Here is a 14,992-nt window from a genome sequence, read left to right on the forward strand (position 1 = left end):
ATTAGTGTAATCACGGTATCTGTATCATGTGAACACAATTACCACACTGACCAGTTCTGGGCACATAATTGTCTCGCACTCTCTCTCTGTAGATGTGAACTCTCAGGTGACTGTGCTAATTAAAGCATTTCTGCGATACAAAGAACTAAACGTCCTCATCAACAGTATCCGTCAGAACTACCCAAAAATAAAGATCATTGTTGCTGATGACAGTCTGAACCCAGAGAAGGTGGTCGGTGACAATATAGAGCACTACATAATGCCCCCGGCACAGGTACAAACATCAGGTTTTTCAGATTGAATGTTAATGTAATTTTCCTGACGTGTAAAGATTTACCTACTTTCATTGTTTGGCTTTTCAGGGCTGGTTTGCAGGCAGAAATCTGGCAGTGTCGCAGGTCACAACCAAATACTTCCTGTGGGTGGATGATGACTTTGTGTTCCTCAATGAGACGCGCATTGAGAGCTTTGTGAACATTATGGAAGCCGTTCCTGAACTAGATGTGGTAATTGTTTTAATTCTATCATCTTGATGTTATTTATAAATACGAAAATAAAAATTAAGGTTGTCTGCTCACCAAGGCTGCATTTATTTGATAAAAATACAATAAAACAGTAACATTGTGAAATATTATTACAATTTAAAATCTGTTTTCATATACATTAAAATGTCATTTATTCCAGTCTTCAGTGTCACATGATCCTTCAGAAATCATTCTAATATGGTGATTTGCTGCTCAAGAAACTTTTTTTATTATAATCAATATTGAAACAGTTGTGCTGCCTAATATTATCATGGAAACTGTGGTATATTTATTTTCAGGACTCTTTGATGAATAGAATAACAGCATTTATTTGAAATCTAAATCTTTTTTACCATTATAAATGTATTTTACCGTCACTTTTGGTCCATTTAATGCATCCTTGCTGAATAAAAATAATTTAACTAAGTTATTATACCTGTTTCACATGTGCATGTGCAATAAATGTTTATAGTTCACTTAAATATAATAAATATTTTTCAAACCAATAGAGATCTGAAATCCCAATAGGGATCTTTTTTGTTTATTTGTGTCTTGCAATGGGATCCACTTTTTGTTTTTGACAATAGAGATCTGTATTGTGTCCAGTAAGGATCTGATAATGATAGAGATCTTATTTTTATGTCTGTGAGAGACTTTGGCTGATTTTTTGACTTTTCTTTTTTTTTTTTATTTTTTTCTTTCTTTCTCTCTCTGCGTATGGTTTTTGTTGTGGTGTAGGGGGATATGTTTTTGTTTTAGTTTTGATATGTGGGGGGGGTCTGTGAGGAAGGCGGCTGTATCACGCGTGTCAGTCGTACCCATGCACCCCTGCCGGGTTTCGATGGCTGCTTCTTTGCAGATGGAGTCGTCAACTACTTCCTGGGCCGGACGGAGGCTGTGCGGAGGGTCGGTTTTGACCCGTTCCTCAAAAGAGTGGCTCACACTGGTGAGTGGACCTCAAAACGTTCAGATCAGAAGAAGTCACTGATTTGTTTTAGATGAGGTCTATTATTAAAGTTTCCCAAAGACCTGCCTAAAGTGAAACAATACGTTTTGACATATATTATATTCATCCATTGTCGTGAAATGATAAATGGTATCCAGGCTTAGGTCTTTGTTGAATCAAAGCATTGGTTTGGTACAGACAATCTTGATTTATTGTCCAAGAACTATAGTTTGATATTTGACAAACTGAGATCATGTAATCTGTGGTAATTGTTTGTTCTGAGATAATAAAGTTTGTTATATGTTTTTAATTTTTTTTATCTGTTTTTATTTTCTGTATTCTTAGTTGAAGGGTTTTTAGATTTATTAGTTGCCACCTGCAAAGGTTTCAGAATTGGTCACCAAAAACACGGTCCCACGAACAAGTACGGTTCCTACAGGCATCCTCCCAAAAGTGATTCAGAGGCGAAAATGACCCACCATTTTTTCAAGAACCATCTGAAATGTATCAAATACTAAGGAGCATTTCAGGTGAAACATGCCATTCCTCACACCTTATTAATCACTGGATTTTTTTTTTATTTACTCTACGAATCAAAGGTTTGGATCTACTTATTCATATAAAAGCTTGTTTTTTACCATGGAATAAAAAAATAATTGCTACTTTTTAAAATTCTGAGTTTTTTCTACACTAATCTGATTTTACATCTCACAATTTAGACTGTTTCTTGCAGTTCTGACCTATTTTCTCAGATTTTTAGTTTAAATCTCTTGAAACTTTTTTCCTCATAATTCTGAGTCTATATTCTTTTTTTCTTCTTTTTTGCACAATTTTTGCAATTATGAGTTTTTGTTTGTTTGTTTGTTTGTTTTGGTTTTTTTTGTTTTTGTAAATTTTTATAACTCCTTTTTTTTCTCTAAATCATGAGAAAAAAAGTCAGAATTGTGAGATAGAAACCCATTATTACAAGATATAAACTCAGAATTGCGAGATACCAAAAAAGTTGCAATTACCTTTTTAATCTTTTCGTCCGTGGTGGAAACAAGCCTCCAAAGTCATTAAAGCTATAGAAGAACACAGATTGAAGAATGAGAATTATATAGTGACCAAACATATTAACTAAACTTAAATCATTCAAAAAGCCTTTTCTTTGTCTAGTTTCATGGTCTGTTCACTGAGAACTGGTTGACTGGGTTTGACTTTCCTTTCCTTTCCTTTAATATCCACTCCAAAACATTTTATTTTTTTTTACATGAAATTTAATTCATGAAGTAGGAACTGGTTTCTAAAAATCATTTGAGATGTTCATGCAGTGTGAAAATTAAAGTGTTACATTGTTTTTTATAAGTGGATCATACACAATTTTCATAAGTGAAGCATACAAAAGTGTATGCTGCTAAATATGAAAGCTGAATGAAGGTTGCTGAAACATTAGTTTATAAAACTCAATAGATTTACAGTTTTGCAAACAGGTTATGCTGGGATTTCATATTTCAACATTTTAAATGTTATTACTTATTTTTAGAACATTTAAAAGTAGTGTTCATTCAAATAATGTCTTCATAATATAATGGGAATGTTAGCAAAGTGTTCTTACTTTGTTAGCTGGGATAGCACATTAACAAGTGAGCTGAAAACAAGTTTTGCAGTTCCTGTAAATCACCTGCTTTACTGTATACTCTCTCAGAAAAAAAGGTACAAAAGCTGTCACTGGTGTGGTACCTTTTCAAAAGGCACACCCTTGTACCTATAAACAGTCCATATTGAAGCTAGCCTGCAAGCAGGGGGAAGGTTTAGAGAGGGCAATAGCGAGGAAGGAGGTTAGAACGGAGATCCTTAAAGATAAGCAAGCATACAAAGTTAAGTTAGAAAATAATTTGGCAAACAATAATTTAGGCTCAGCTTGGTCTGGCATGAAGAAAATTGTGGGATTACAGCATAATGTGAATAAGAGCACTTTGTGTATTGACGGTTTTAGATCAAATGATGACCTTTCAAATGCTCTTAATAGGTTTTATTCAAGATTTGAAAGTTTTGATTTTAAAGATGAAGTAGAAGAATTGCAATGCCTGTGTAAGGATGATTCCCACATAGTCTTAGAAAAGGCAGCAGTGGAGGAAATTTTTCTCTTAACTAAGATGAATAAGAGTCCTGGTCCAAACTACATATGTGGGAGAGTATTAAAGCACTGTGCAAAGCAATTATCTTCAATATTTTCTGATATTTTTAATTAGTCACTACGAGCACAGAAGGTACCTACCCTGTGGAAAAAGTCTACTATTACTCCTGTTCCCAAATGCAATAACCCTAAAGCGTTAAATGATCTGAGACCAGTTGCCCTCACCTCCTTAGTAATGAAATCATTTGAGAAATTGGTGAAGTCTGAGATATTGAGTAAGACTGGACAAGCCCTCGATCCTATGCAATTTCCATATAGAGCGAATAGAAGTGTTGAGGATCCTTTACTTATGTTGTTAAACTTACTGACTAAGCATCTGGAGGGGAAAAATACCCGTGCAAGACTGTTGTTCATTGACTTTTTTTCTTCTGCTATTAATACTATGCAACCTCATATTCTAGCCAGAAGATTGCTAGAGTATTACAAGCTGAACCACAACTTAGTGGGATGGATACTGGACTTTTTAACTAACAGAATGCAGAGGGTAAAAGTGAATAGTAGCTTCTCAGATGTATTATGTTTATCCACAGGATCCCCTCAAAGCTGTGTTCTTTCACCATTACTATATATTTTGTACACCAATATGTGTCAAAGCTTACATGAAACAGGATATTTGATTTATGATTTTGTGACCTGGTGCGATGATTCTTATCTAAAGTTAAATATTACTAAAACGAAAGACATGATTATTGATTTTCGCACACACGCTGTTGATCACGTCACTACGACTATTAAAGGACAGGTTGTGGATCGTGTGGAGAGTTATAAATATCTTGGCACAATCATAGACTCAAAACTGTCATTTGAGTTGAATTGTGACATGGTCTGCAAAAAGGCTCATCAGTGTTTGAGTTGCCTTAGGAAGCTTGCTAAATTTAACATTGATAGACACATGCTGACTTTGTTTTACTTTGCTTTTATTGAATCTATTATGTCATTTTCCATTGTGGTGTGGTATGGAAGCCTGTCAGTGATGGTTAGTGAATCATTAAGAAATATTTTTAAATGGTTGTTTAGTGTGAGTTTGGGTTAATTAGTGTAATTTGGGAAATGTTTTTGGGAATTATTTGTACTGGTAAGCTGATGTTGTCTTGAATGATCGGTCGCATCCCTTAAGGAATGACTTTCAGTTACTTCCCTCTGGTTGTCGGTTTGTGGCCTCGAGATGGAAGACTAGACGGTACAGAAATACTTTTGTTCCAGTGGCAATAGAAATTTTAAATAATGAGTAAGACAGATGTTTTAGTATTTGATAGTTAATTTGGACAGAGGATGTGTATGTGTTATGGTGCAGCCTGTTTTATGTCTTCTATGTTTTTATTTTGGATGACCGAATTCTTCTTTTATCGGCAAAACAAATTTACCTGTGGGTACGAAATAAAGATACCTTACCTTACCTTATATTGGCACCTTAAAGGTACATATTAGTACCTAAAAGGTACAAAAGTATATCTTTTGAAAAGTTACTGCCCCAGTGACAGCTTTTGTACCTTTTTTTTCTGAGAGTGCAGAATTAAACTGCAGTTAATTTTTGCTTGAGGTAGAAAAATTCCTAACAATATTTTTAATAACGGTTGATGGTGTAGCCTGTATATTATTTATTTATATAAGAGTCAGATTTGTATTTTATTGGTTAAAATCAACAGTCCTGCAAAGTTGTCACCAAAAAGTCAAAGTGTCATCAGTCCTTCACCTTTGCATGTTTACTGGATCAATATTGTCACTAAATACATTGTAGTGCCAATAAAGAGTCAATGCTCTGTTGTCATTTTACTTATTTATTTATTTTCATTAAATTATTTATTTGTTTCTATTCTTGAACAGAAAGTGGTCAGCTTATGTATCCACCGCAGAAGTAAGCTTTTTTCTGCAAACGTCAGACTTCTGATTCATTAGCTGCTATAGGTAAATAACTAGAAAAATAACAAAGGGTAAACTTGCACTATATGTGTTGATGATTAGGAGTAAATAGCATCTGTTGGTATTTGCACTTAGTATTAGTAGTATATGGCTGATTTTTATGTTTAATTTTTAGTATAGATAGCATATGCCTAATTTTAATGCGTAAAAACGCTAAAAAAAAAACCACATGAAAAAAACACAACAAACTATACCCTGTATGTGTTATTTGTAGAATGCTGTTCTGTCGGCACTGGTTGCCCACTCCATATTTCCCTATGAGTATTTGCCTGAGAGGTTTGCATAAAAACAGCTCATTTGCATTTAGGGATTTAGGGACTGTTTTTGAGCATGATTACTCTCAATTTCTGTTGAAATGCATTCAGCATTGTTTTAAAGTTATTGTTTTCTCATCAGGAAACAAACCCCATAAGTGTCTTGTGATCTGGATCACATTCAAATGAGCTCAAGGAAGAAAAAGATAAGGAATGAATTGACTCTGTGAAATAGAGTCAGCACTCGTTTAATTTATCTCTTGTATAAAAACTCCCCGTGGTCTAACATAATTGTTTTAAATGTTCTGAGGACAGTGCACTTCAAGATTGATAGGATTGGTATCCAGTTGAGTTTACACGTTCCATTTTACACTTGACCATATCTGGGCCAGTATAAAATGCTCTCAACTTTATTTTTTCACCGTTTTGAGAGGAGTAAAATCTCCAAACAACCAGATACAGTGACACCGGATCCTCGTGTTGTCAGACTGAGAGTCCAAACAGCTGATAAAAACTTAACAATAATCCACAAGTAATCCACGCACCACTCCAGTCCAACAATTAACGTCTTGTGTTACACAACTGAATTATAAGATTGTAGGTTGTTAAAAAGAGCACGTTAGAATGCTAAATGCTAAGCATTAAATACTCTATGAGCAAAGCAATAACATTATGTGCTCTACCCAGTCTGGCCAACTATTTTCAATGGAAAAGTCGCTAAAATTAGCAAATCAATGTCACTGCATCACATTTGCATTTGCCTAGTATCACCTGTTCATCAGTTTGCTTCTCTCCTACTCTCTGTGTTTACATAGGGTACTGTATTTTAAAAACACTCAATTCCCAAAAACACACTGTTCTCATTAAGATATTTTTTTCTGTTTTCAGACAACAGAACAAAATTGAATTAGTGACTTAAACACAACCTATTAAATGGGACATTTTCAACTATTTTGGTAATATTATATTATTCTAATATGGTTATTATATTATTTATTTTATTGTCATATATAGTAGTTATCAGTATAAATTATAAACACTGTAACAAGTTAATGTTTATTGGTGGAAGACAATAATGTCTCCGATTAAGCGATTGAGGTGTTTTGTTGTTGGATGTAATAATGAACATAGTAGTCGTCGTTTACTTCTGACATCTGAGCCCCTGAAGACACAGAGGATTAATGTTACTTTCATTGTGAAGGGAATGCACCGATCCCCAATCTGCCTAAATGCGTCTGTGTTCACGCAAATCATTCGTGATCGAACTTCATCTACAGAAAAAGTGAGTATAAGGTTTTTTATTAATCTTTGCAAATCGCCTTTCCTAATATGTGCTAGTAAGCAAGTTTTGCAGCTAAAGTAAACAGTACTGCTCTCACCCCACAGAAGAGAGGGGCAGGGTCAGCACAGCTCATTAGCATTTAAAGCAAAATGGACTAGAATGGCTTGCTAAAAACAGAGCTCATTTTGACAGGGTAAAAAAGGTGTTCTTTACACTACCATTGAGAAATTTTAACCAAATTATGTTATAGACTTTTCATTAAGACCCTAAGGAATCATATCAACTTATATCAATTGGGCATCTGATGACCCCTTTAAAGATAAAATTAAAAATTATTGCACTAAGTATGCAAAGGCCTTTGCAGTTTTCTGTGTGTTGTCACTGATGGTACCCTGTGTTTTTTACAGGTCTGAGTGGAGGTTGTTGATCCTGCAGATGCTGTTTGGGTTCTGATTCAGGGCCACATTTTTTAGGGTCTCGGCAAAGAGAGGAACAGCTGTTTTGTACCGATGGACATGGTCGTAGAAGCATGTGAGGTCCAGGGTTGGGTGGTGTGTCAGGTGCACATTGGGTTTTACATTCGCAGCCAGGCGTGAGAGAGTTTTGCATTCATCTGCTGGATAGTGTCAGGGTGGTAGTCTTTTCAGGACAGCAGTGAGGAGATAATGATGTTAGCATTTGGGAAGGTGGTTGAGGCCTTTTCCATCACTGTTTGTAGTGATGGAGCCACCCTATCCTGTTGGGCTCTCGGTTGTTTGTGCTGGTGTAGATTATTACATGGATTGGGGTTCCCAGTTTGTCCACATTTAGCAGTTTTGAGTGTGCTCTGTGTGTTTTCGGACACCAGAATTTGGCCACTCTGTGTGCTTCTTTTCATCAATACAGTTTTCATAAGATTATAAAAAGAAGAGATACGAGCATGATTGCGCATGTGCACTGGCTGGTCTAGCCTGAAAAATAAGTCTTTTTGATGCTATTTGAGCAGAAGAAACAACATTTATGAGACAATTGTTGTGAACGGTTTTGGAGAATTTGATGTTTCAAAGAGATAGGAGCTGCACTTGCATGCCCGAGAGGTGTTTCAAAGACATGACAGAGTGACTAGTAATATAACTATTTACTGTTGCCAGAAAGTAATAAGTACATTAATAATATTACTACTGAAAGGAGTAACTGGTAATGAGTAGGGTAGGGTATCGTTCAAAAATTTTTAATATCGATACCAATACCGATACCTTGACTTCGATACCGGTTCCTGAATGATACTTTTTTCGATAACAAATTTTATGAAATCAATTGTAACAGTAACAAAATTACATTATCTAAAAAAAAAGAAATAAAAACACTTTGGTTTTATTTTTTTGTTTGTTGATTTTTATATAATCTAAAAGAATAATCTGGTTTTGTTTTACTGCTTGTTGGTGCAAAATGTAACCAACACAAATCAATGCAAATAGTTTTAATAAAGCTCAAATAGTCTTCCATTTACACATCTGTTAGGCTACATTTACACTAGTGCATGTTCATTTTAAACCTCATTGCTCAGACATCAGAGTCATGATTTCTATTTATTTTCCACTGATTTACTGATGAGCATTAGCAGCTTCCAGCGCTGTCTGCCTGTGTTCTCTCTTCCATGATCGCTACTCTGACCCAGAGGTAATAACATATTTAATTTCAGCAACATTACATGGCCAAAACACACATTAGACTGCAATCGGAAGTTATTAAAAGCACTCGATGGTGGTTTAAAGTGAGTTTTGAGTAAAGCAGAACATAAATCTTATTTATTGTCTTATGTAGCATGATGCTACAGTTTGCATGAATGGTCACATAACACGCGCTTTCGGTCGTGTAGTATGAGCAGACATCTACATATGATTGGAACTCCATGCATCTCCCGCACTCTCCATTGGAAATGAATGACTTCCGGTCTGTCGCTTGTTAGAGATACTGGAAAGTCGGCTTGAAACGCAGTGGAAATGCCAGTATGACGAAGATCGTTTTCATTTTAAATGGGTCGTATGATGCTATTTCAATTTTTCCTTTCTCTTTGAAGTGTTACAAGCTCTTGGTGCATAAATAAAATTTGTAAAGTTGCGAAGACTAAAGTCTCAAATCCAAAGAGATATTCTTTATAAAAGTTAAGAGTCAACCACACCCCCCTAATACGGCTCGTTCTAACACGCCCCCACATCTCTACATCACAGTGTGGGGTTTTTTGAATAACACCGCCCAAATGTTCACGCTAAGAAAGAAGGCGTAACTTTTATTCTCTCTGTAGTATTGTTGTTGCCGCCGATGCCATGTTGTGGAGTCACTGTGTGTTTCGTTGTGAAAGCAAAACTACTTTGTTTGGTCTTCCAAAAGAGGACACGGCTAGAATCAGTGGTTAAGTTGTATTTCAACACTGTTCCAGAACAGTCCAACCCAAATAGTCTGGCACTTCTGCTTCTGACTCACAGCCTGTAAGTACGTTTTTTATATTGAAATAATTTGCCACTGATGATCCAAACGCAAGTTTTGAGCAGTAGAGAAGGCTTGTTGTTTGTTGTTTCTCCGATCACAAATGCAGATATGGTTTTATGTTTACACTGCACGATGCAACGCAATGCGTAAAAAGACAGTATAAGTCATTATAATCAGTAATTATGTCCCCACTGGATGCAACAAACGAACTTAGCGAACTACTAAAAGAGAACCGATGATGGGATGTGCACGAGCAGAGCAGCTGGACTGAGTCTCGTGCTGCTGGCCTGGGAGACAGCATAGTATGTTAAGACAACGTAACATTTCCGTCACACGCTTTGAGGCATTCGGCCAATCACAACGCACTGGTTAGCTGGCAATCAGAGCACACCTCCCTTTTTTCAGACAATGAGCTTTGTAAAAATCAACGCGTTTCAGAAAGGTGGGGCACAGAGGAGAAACAATAATGTACATTATATGTAAAATACCTAAAACTGCATAACACATTGCATTACACCAAATACACAAAAATAATGTTCTTTTTAGTAGCATTATATGTCCAACAAAAATGCACCAGTGTAAATGTAGCCTTACATCTAAGGGGGCTGGCAGCCTCATGTATGGGACACATCTCTGAGTGTAACTGGTGTAAACCAGTGGCGGCTCGTGGGTTTTAAAATAGAGGAGGCACACTAATTGTATTGGTCTGGGGATCCCTGCCGATTGTTATTATTATTATTATTATATGCTTAACCACTTTAAAATGGCTTTTTGGTGGCTTTTAGTCAGAAAACGTAAGGAAAACGACACACATACAGCAAGATAATATAATTTCACTTACCTGTCCTATCACTTGAAGCAAACATCCATCCCTTCTTTAAAAGTCTGTGTTAAAAGAGAGATGCCTGTTGTGGCCATTTTCTTTTAGCTGACTGATGTAGCCTATATCCATCTGAGGGGTGTTCTCCCTTTTTTTTCATTTGTATATATACTGTTTGAATGACAGCTTGGTAAATCTGTTGGAAATCAAATATTCAATATTGCTACTCATCATAAGTACTTGGTACATTATCGGCACAGCGGGAGACGTTCAAACTAATATCACGTAATTTACGTCTCTATGATGATCGGTTTATATACCAGAAGGGAGGCTAGCCTCCTTTGCAAGGTTTCTTTTCTCAACACTTCTCAGCTCTGAAAGTGAACACTTGATGCTGCAGCTCTCCCCCGGCCCTCCCCCTCCCCTTCTCTGGCCACCTAGCGGTTGTAATTACATTAGCAGATTCGGCACATTCGCGATAGAAAAGCGGCACTTTCCAACTTCAGTAACATGTTATGGTATTACAGCTGTGAAATTACAAACAAAAAATCTAAATTCTGAGACATGAACTGAAATGAATTGTGAATTTCATTTACATTAAATCGTCCTCATTTTCACCTCAAAATTTTGGGGAAGCTGTGCCTCCCCTGCCTCCCCCGACAAGCCGACACTGGTGTAAACTTGGGGGAAGCTGTGCCTCCCCTGCCTCCCCCGATGTATAAGCCGCTTTTTTTCCACTGCATGGTATACGGCATGGGTACGGATCGGTAGGTTCACTTTTGGGGGGTTTCCACTGGGTACAGTACCTGGTACTTTTTTTTAGTACTACCTTGGTTGAAGGGTTCTAAGTGAACCGTACCATTACCGAAACGTGATGTGTAAGCTACTGCTGGATCACGGATTGGCTGGAGAGAAATCCATCGCTACATGCATCAATGACTTGAGAAACAAACACAAAAGAACTGCTATATTTAACTCAGCACAGCCAGCCAGCCAATGATCGAACAAAACGGTTGTTTGAATGAGCGCACCTTTTTTTTAACAACCAAATAGTTTTTTGATGTCTGTTACGGAAGTACAGACGTTCCTCTCGTTGATAGTAAAGGAGTGGATCCAGCGAGGGCTTGATGGAGCGACGCGGAATGAAGAAGTTTTTTTTAGGAGTCGTGGCAGTAGAGGCGGCACAGCTATAACGACATGTAAATATCCTAAACGTTCTAAAAGCGATAACTAAACTGCAGTGGAAATGCAAACTGTGCGGAGCCGAGCCGTACCATACCTTACTGAGCCTGAGTAATACCACGCAGTGAAAAAGCACCATTAACAGTACCACGAGAGCCAGGACTGTGCACAGGGAGGTGGGCCCGGTGGCCAGAGCTACTGCCCTTTTCCCTCATCGATTGAGTTGCCCCTGTCACAATCCCATCAATCCCCCCAGCTCAAAGCTGTCTGTTCCCGCTACGCTAAGATCCGCTGATTCCGCTAATCCGCTCCGTGTTTTCCCCCCCAGCTCCAGCAACAGACCACAGTAGTGTCCGAGCTCGTGCATTCTGCATTAACTCGTAGAGCGCATTACAATCTACATTACAGTTAGTGGATGATTCGCTGAATTAGTAATTGGTAGTTTGTTTTTATTTCTGCCGGTAATGATTTTGCTCTCTCTCTGTCTTTTAAAGTCAAAAGGATAAACTGAAATTCCTATAGGATTTTTTGACAAGGATAAAATTATTGTACCAGATCAGATCTAATATAAATAACACAAAATTATCTGTTGTTGGCACATTTTGTAGAAAAAAAAAATGCCTTCGCAAAAAAGAAGACAGAGACAGAGAGAAAGAGCCATGGCAGGCTGCTAAAGGTAGTTCAACATTGCAAACATGAATACATCAAGCGAGCAGGTAAATCATCATATAAAATATTTAGCAGTTTGTCACACTTTAACTCTTGTAATTAAGTATATTTCCCATTATAATGACTTGTCTTGATACTAGTAATCCTATCAAACACACATCATATTTTATTAAAACCATATTAATAGTAGGCCTATAAATAGTTAAAAAATAATATTAATGTTCTATAAATTATGTTTATTAGTATATAATATAGATTTATGCTGTAGAATAATAAATTAAATGTCTAATACATATAGGGGAGATTAGCTATTTTACTTATGTTGTCCTCATGATAAGTTTAAATGATGAAGAAGTACAATGAATGTATCTATCCTATCCCAAATGAAAGTATTCCTATCATTTTAATAAATCAGAAATGTATCCTAAAGGGTTTCTAAAAATATGGCTTCTTATCAAAAAGTGTTCCCATGGCTCAGTTTGCCCTGGTTTAGGGTAGTTGGGACCCGATTCGAGTCAGTGGGTAAGATGCTCATCTGGGTGGTAAAGTGACCATCTGACCAAATCTGGATTTGAAAAATGTATTTAATATTTTCCTTTTACAAACAGTCATATTTTATTTCATGTAAGTTAAACATTAACAAACTACAACCAACCAAATTAAAGTTTAACATTTCAATATTTAATTGTTTGGATTTCTGAAAAATGTTGAACACCAAGCTGTAGCCTTCCTAAAACACAGACTAAAACTAGAGACAGTAGTGACTACAGGTGGAAATATTATCTGAAAATTATAATTGCGGATTTTGATGAAAAGCCGTTTTTCTGGTTCTTATCAGAGAATTGGATGTTGGTGCACTTGTACCTGTCCCTATCAAAGAAATAACAAATAATATGTACGTATGATAAACTAAACCAGTAATATCACATTTAATATCACATTAAAAATTAACAGTTTATAATTCAGAGATTTAACTTACCCCCACATAAGGCACTGTAGTTAAGTTAAAATGCTGACTTTGATTTACCCAACAGCAGTTTTCTCCTTTTCACAGTCTGGCAGAAATGTATGGGTGGTTCCAAAAATATATGGTACACGACTTTTATGTAAAGTGTACAGCTTGCCAAGAAAATGGGGGATGGCTAACTTCCCCCACTCTCCCCCTACTTCCATTGAAGATGAGGCCAGAAGCAAGTGTTCAGTAGAGTGAGGGAGGGCCATCACATTTTATCAAAACATCTACACTAAAGTCTGCAAATTATTACAGAGTGTGTGTCTTTTCTTTTAAAATTGTATATTTTTGTAACAGGGTATAATTTGTTGTAACTTAGCACCCCCACCCCACTGGTCCCCCTTGTTTGGTTTGATCCACTGCCCCCAAAATGTCTGTGCACTGCCCTGACAAGAGTGCAGAACTGCGTTTTTTTTTCTGTGCACTTTCAAATTGCTCTCGTGGAGGTCAAACACTGATCGATATGTGCCAGCGCCTCTAGTTCGACACCACCAGCTAGTGCTGCAGGCTTATGGCCTCACTGGACGCGTGATGGAGATTAAACCCACTATAAAATTGTATTTATATATCTATATATTGTAATATCATATACCGCACGCAATCTTCTATGCTACTGGAGTTCTCGTCAATAGGTCACCCAATTTGCTGAATAGCTCTGACGTAAACAAACCTGCTCCGGAGCAGGTTATGTTCAGCGAATAAGTAGCTATGGCTACTTGCATACCCTGAGGAGTTACCTTCCGTTTTTGGAAACCGAAAGCTGAGTTATCCACTTCCTTATCCCTAAAGAATACCCTGGGTGTCACATAACGCTTTCTGGACTCACCCGTTTTGACAAAGGTAATAAGGGATTGTTTACCGAGGAATTTTAAGGAAATTAGTTACAGACATTTCATGAAGACACCCTAAATCATACTAACTGGAAAATGGGCATACTGGGTATACCTTTAAGATTTACCATTAACTCTGCTACCGCAGCAGGATACAATGTGGACTACTGGTTTAAACTGTTGCCGCTAGGTAGGCGTGGCCACTTCAGAAAGGGAAAATAAAGGACAATTGTGATACTTATAAAAAACAGAAAGATAGGAAAATGAGGGGACGCTCAAAAATTATTTGTACTGTTTAAATCTAGTCATTTCCGTGTCTAACAGGTTAAGTATAAATAAAAGGTATAAAACAAATTATCACATTTGTTTTGCCTATCCTTATTTTATACTCAATTACTTCTAAAAGGCAGTTTCATGTTAATACCAACACAATGTCACACACATTACACACAAAACATTGGCCATTATAGGAATTACCATTATAGAAGAATTGTGACTGCACACGTGGTGGTCGTAATTCGAGGGGGTGGATTATACTGTAAAAATACATACATAAATACACTAATTTGGACAAGCCAGAACAGTCTAAACGTGGTATGAAACCTTAGTAAAGAGAGGCGTTTTGTTTAAACAATGGCACTGACAATTTGGAACTTAAAAGTTTATAGCAACCATAGGCTGTGAATGAATGAAAATGCATAACATAATTTCCTCATGAAAATACAATCACTGAAAGTATGATTTTAAGTAATCGACACGTTAGGATTGTTTACGGCGCTCATCAGTTTGGTTTTGTGTTCTCATGTTTCAGAGCAGGGGCATTGCTAGACATAAGCTCTACTGAGGAGAGGCAGAGAGAGCTTCAATATAACGTCATACTGACATTGGATCCCAACGTTGGACAG

General features: G+C 36.8%; 2 protein-coding genes across 6 annotated transcripts in view; both read left to right on the forward strand.

The window, feature by feature from the left end:
• LOC109057318 (plexin-B2-like) overlaps positions 1–14,992 on the forward strand; it is a 344,361-nt gene that overhangs the window by 183,096 nt on the left and 146,273 nt on the right. The window lies entirely within an intron of this gene.
• Positions 1–14,992, forward strand: part of LOC109071575 (beta-1,4 N-acetylgalactosaminyltransferase 1-like) — a 60,467-nt gene that overhangs the window by 11,148 nt on the left and 34,327 nt on the right. Inside the window, exons 9-11 of the mRNA XM_042752810.1 lie at positions 93–274; positions 363–506; positions 1,311–1,470. Coding sequence (XP_042608744.1) covers positions 93–274; positions 363–506; positions 1,311–1,470 — 486 coding nt within the window. The remainder of the gene's footprint in view (positions 1–92; positions 275–362; positions 507–1,310; positions 1,471–14,992) is intronic.

The sequence above is a fragment of the Cyprinus carpio genome, chromosome B25, assembly GCF_018340385.1.
Source record: "Cyprinus carpio isolate SPL01 chromosome B25, ASM1834038v1, whole genome shotgun sequence".
Lineage (NCBI taxonomy): Eukaryota > Metazoa > Chordata > Actinopteri > Cypriniformes > Cyprinidae > Cyprinus > Cyprinus carpio.